This window comes from Gopherus flavomarginatus, chromosome 9 (genome assembly GCF_025201925.1).
Source record: "Gopherus flavomarginatus isolate rGopFla2 chromosome 9, rGopFla2.mat.asm, whole genome shotgun sequence".
Lineage (NCBI taxonomy): Eukaryota > Metazoa > Chordata > Testudines > Testudinidae > Gopherus > Gopherus flavomarginatus.
This window is the reverse complement of record NC_066625.1, coordinates 30,331,427-30,336,449: the sequence shown is the minus strand read 5'-3', so window position 1 is coordinate 30,336,449 and position 5,023 is coordinate 30,331,427. Positions and strand designations below refer to the sequence as shown.

Here is a 5,023-nt window from a genome sequence, read left to right as displayed (position 1 = left end):
TGTAGGCGTGCACTAGAAATGCGACATGTTGGCTCCAGGTTGCCTTCTGCTCTGGCCGCAAAGTCCCTAACATATCTAACAGGGTTCGGTTGAACCTCTCTGGCTGCGGATCACCCTGTGGGTGATAAGGCGTTGTCCTTGACTTTTTAATTCCTGCTATCCTCAGCACCTCCTTCAGAAGGTGACTCTCAAAGTCTCGTCCCTGATCCGAGTGTATCCGGGCTGGGAATCCATAAACTGAGAAATATTTTTCCCACAGTACTCGAGCGACAGTAGTGGCCTTCTGATCACGTGTGGGGTATGCCTGCGCATATCGTGTGTAATGGTCGGTCACTACTAGAATGTTCCCAATATTCCTCTTGTCTACTTCTAAGGACAAGAAATCAATGCAAACCAGCTCCAGAGGTTTGTTGCTGGTGATGTTCTTCAGATATGCGGCCCTTGTGGGCAGAGTTTTCCTTTGAACACATCGAGCACAGGTATCACATTTTCTGCGAACATCTTCGGCCATCCGAGGCCAATAGAACCTACTACGGATAAGTTCCAGGGTCCTCTCCATCCCTAAATGTCCAAAATCATCATGCAGGGCCCTCATGGCCAGGGATCTGTACTCTTTTGGCAGCACTAGTTGATTCCGTTGCTTTTGTAGAGGGTCCGTGGTCACGCGGTGTAGCACTCCCTGAATCAGTTTCAGTTTGGTCCATTCTCTCATTAGTAGTTTACCCTCTGGGGTAGGTGGGACAACCTCAGCTGGGCCTCGCCCCTCTCTTTTGGCAAGTAGTGTATCACAAATGTCAATATCTTGCAGCTGGGCTTCCTGCCAGTCAGCCGCATTGAGCGTGGGCAAGGGAGATTGGTCCAAAGCAATATAGTTCACTGAAGCAGAAGGCACGCATTCAGGGGGCAGGCCCAAAGCTTCAGCAACACATCCATGAAGGCTCTCAGGGGCCTCTGGCTCTCGGCGACTCACACTGCAGATAGCTCTCACGCCATCAGTGGGTATCACAGCAACGTCAGGTGCCTGCGGACGTCTGGACAAGGCATCTGCATCTACATTGCTCCTCCCTGATCAGTATTGAATGCTGAACTCATAGCTAGCCAAGGCAGCCACCCATCTCTGGCCTGTAGCATCCAATTTAGCACTTGTTAACACATAGGTCAGTGGGTTGTTGTCCGTCCACACTTGGAACTGAGCACCGTACAAGTAGTCTCGAAATTTCTCAGTGATGGCCCATTTCAAGGCCAAGAACTCCAGCTTGTGGATGGGGTAGCGAGTTTCACTGTCAGACAGTCCTCGGCTGGCAAAGGCTACCGGTTTGCGTTTGCCTTCCACTTCCTGATACAGTACTGCTCCCAGACCCTCCAAACTGGCATCAGTATGCAGGATAAACGGTTTGCTTGGGTCAGCAAAGACTAGGATGGGAGCATGAGTTAAGCGAGTAATGATTTCCCGAAAAGCTCTCTCACATCTTTCATCCCACCGCTGCCCAAATGGTTCGAAGGGGCCATAGTGTCTCTGCAAAGGAGTCTTTGGAGGCCTTCGCTTATTCTGGGTCTTAGATTTGTTCTTGTTGGACTGGTATCCCCTGGTAAGATCATTCAGAGGTTTTACAATAGTAGCATAGTTCTTCACAAATCTGCGGTAGTAGCCACTAAATCCAAGAAACGTCTTGAGTTCTCTGTAGTTAATGGGACGTGGCCAGGTAGTGAGTGATTCTATTTTATCGGGGTCAGTACTCACACCCTCTTGGGACACGATGTGACCTACATACTTCACTGAGGTTTGGCAGAACTGGCATTTATCAATTGAAAGCTTCAAACCGTATGCCTCCAACCTATCGAGCACTTTAAGAAGTCTTTCTTCATGTTCCTCCAGGGTTCTTCCAAACACAATCAGGTCATCCAAGTAAACTAACACCTGCAGTAAATTCATGTCTCCCACGACTTTTTCCATAAGTCGTTGAAATGTGGCAGGGGCCCCAGAAATCCCTTGTGGCATGCGTTCGAACTGGTAGAACCCTAACGGGCAGATGAAGGCTGTCTTCTCCTTATCCTCTTCTCCCAGAGGGATCTGGTAGTATCCACTCCGAAGATCCAACACAGAGAACCACTGACTACCCAGCAAACAGTCCAAGGCATCTTGTACTCGAGGCATGGTGTATTGATCAACTGTAGTGCGCCTGTTTAGGGTGCGGTAGTCAATACACATCCGGATTTTTCCACTCTTCTTACGAACGACCACAATGGGTGAGGCATAGGGGCTTCGTGACTCTGTGATGATACCATTCGCGATCAGCTCTTGAAGATGATGGCGCACGTCTTCCATCTCAGAGAGGGCAATCCTCCTAGACCTCTCCCTGAAGGGTCGGGGATCTTGTAGCCTGATATGGTGTTCCACTCCCTTTGCACATCCCACGTCCCACTCATGTAGTGAGAACACCTTGGATCTCTCGCAAAGCTTCTTCCTCAGGCAATCCTTCCACTCCTCAGACAGCGGTGAGTCCCCGAAGTCAAACTTCGCAGGATCTATCACTGGAACTTCAGCTTCACACTGGGGTCTCACAACGCTTTCAGGCTCAAAGATGTCTGCAATCTTCTGCCCTGGTTTTACAAACACATCACGGCGTGTTTCATTAGCAACCAGTATCGTCACCTCCTCCTGGGCTTCAGCAGGTAGGGTTATGACTCCACTGAGAACCAGCACTCCTTCTGGGAGCCCTCCCTGGGTTGGCTGCTCTACCACAGCTAATGTTCCCTTACTGCCTTTTAGGCAGGTACTCCTGACAATCACCTCCTTTTCTGACATGGCAGGCACCACTAAAGGGACCGGGCCCGCATACCTCAGTGCTCCTACTGGCAAATCAGGCATCACTTTTCTTGAGTCCTCAATTTTTCTGTAAGCCGCGGCACAGTGTGTGTGTATCACCAAGGTGTTCAGATATTGGTCTCCTGCTTGCTGTCTGCAGTAATCGGCCAGTATCCTAAAGAGGCTGGAGTTGGTCCCTATTAGCACAGACACATCAGAGGCTCCTTTGGGGTCAGGGCATATTAAAGCAGCAGTGTCCACCTCCTGTCTTACCCCAGCAATCTCTTCTGGGAATTCCAGGTGTACTATGACATAGCCCTGATAAGGGTATTCATCCATGCTGAGGCCACATAGGCCAAGCCCTGTCAGGGGCTGTATAGGCAGATGCCCAAGCATCTGCTGGTAGAAAGACTGGAATATGATAGTCACCTGGGATCCAGTGTCAAGCACTGCTCTACATTCTGTCCCTTCAACCTTTACAGTGACTTCCGCTCGGGGTCCTATCAATCCTGGGGGGATTCGGGCCGCATGGTTCCTTCCAGGGGAGCCTCCGCATCCTGCAGGCCTAGGCGGCTCCCTTCCCAGGCCCTGGGGCCGTTTCCCGGCTTTCCCCAGGTGGTCCTCAGCTTTTGATATACCAGCATGGGATTCTCTGCATTCTGACACCTTGCAGCAATGTGCCCACTCTGGCCACACCGGTAGCAGAAGAAGGATTGTCCTTTCCCTTGCTGTCGAGGGGGTGCAGATGTTCTAAACGTAGTTCTCTGGACCATGGTAGCAGAGGGTTCCTTGCACCTTGAAGTCTTTGCTGAATCGAGGGTACTCTCTAGTTCAGTCACTTTCTGTGTTAAGGCCTGCACTCGCTGAGTAAGTTCCTCTTGAGGATTCACCATTAGTGCCTTGGGTGTCCGTGTGGATGTTGTGCCAGATGCTTGGTGTTGCTGCACCTCCCAAACCTCGCCAGCTGCCTGCCTCTCTTCTTCTTCTCGGACCTCTTTTATCAGGCGAGAGTAACTTGGTGGATTATCTTGCCGTTCCCTTAATCGAAGGTGGAGAAGGATTGGGTTCTGATATTGAATTCCTCTCACAATCTGAGCCAATCTAGTCCGGTCCATTTGCTCAACGGCTACTGCTCCCCTCATGATGGCTCTCTGTAATAATTTCTCCAATCTTTGGACATAGGCAGAAACCTTCTCTCCCTTTTGTTGCCTGGCATTGAGGAATTTGCAATAAACATCCTCTGAACCCTCAGTTCTCCCAAAAGCATGGTCCAGGGCCTCTAGGCAGTCCCTCACCTTGACCCCAGGGTTACTGAGTTTCAGGGTGCGAATCACATCTAGAGCTGGCCCCCTGAGACACTCTACTAGTCGCCTTCTCTTTTCAGCCTCAGGCACCGCCCACTCCTGCAGCATCTCTGTGGTGTGCTCCAGCCAGGGTTCAAATGCTTCCTCCCCAGGTATTGGGGTGGGACCCCCAGAAAACAACCTCAGTTTACGATAGGGACTTGACTCGGGGTGGGGTGGCATGACTTTCCCTAATGCTTGCCCCAAAGCCTTCACCCACTCATCAGGTGAAGGAGCAGTCTCCTGTTGTGGGGCTCTCGGCTTAAGGCCCAACAGACCTGGCATATCAGCCAAAGTTTTTCCCTCTTTCCCCAAAAAGTCTGACATTTTCTTTAAAAACTCTACATCAGCAGTAGGGGCTGGTGAGGGCTGGCTCCCAGTGGTTATTACCTTCCACTCACCATCATCCACTGCTATCGTGCCTGGAACCTGTAGAGGGTCCACAGCCGAGGGCAGCTCACACAATACAGCAAAAGCGCCCTCTTCCCTCACAAAAATGCGCCCACGCATTTTGCACTTACACAAGTACTCAGTGGATGACCTTAAGATAGGTTCTATTGAGCCCTCATCGACTGCCTCCAGCACCCCCGTTACCAGAAGACAGTTCCTGGGGTCAATATTCATCCCCTTGCACCAATCCTCTAACAAGTGTAGAGCCATTATACAAACTCTAATCTTTTCCCAATACAACAGATCAAAAACAACAAGGTAATTAGGGGTTTTCCCAATTCAATGGATCACTCAAAATGTGCTTGCGAGGGGTACTGACCTAGGATATCCCGGACGAGCCCCCAAAATGTAACCCTTCTGCCCCTCTAAGTTGGCAGCAACAAGGGCCGGGTTCAGTATCCAGAGGTTCCGTTTCAATAACCCA

At 50.6% G+C, this 5,023-nt stretch overlaps 1 protein-coding gene across 1 annotated transcript; it reads right to left on the bottom strand.

The window, feature by feature from the left end:
- Nucleotides 1-3,309: 3,309 nt before the first annotated feature.
- On the bottom strand, nucleotides 3,310-4,434 carry LOC127058527 (paraneoplastic antigen Ma3 homolog). The gene has a single exon (XM_050968652.1). The coding sequence runs from the start codon at nucleotides 4,432-4,434 to the stop codon at nucleotides 3,310-3,312; it is 1,125 nt and encodes a 374-aa protein (XP_050824609.1).
- Nucleotides 4,435-5,023: the final 589 nt, after the last annotated feature.

Excerpts from the sequence above, each read along its gene's own strand:
- LOC127058527 (XM_050968652.1), bottom strand. The coding sequence starts at position 4,434 with ATGCCAGGTCTGTTGGGCCTTAAGCCGAGAGCCCCACAACAGGAGACT.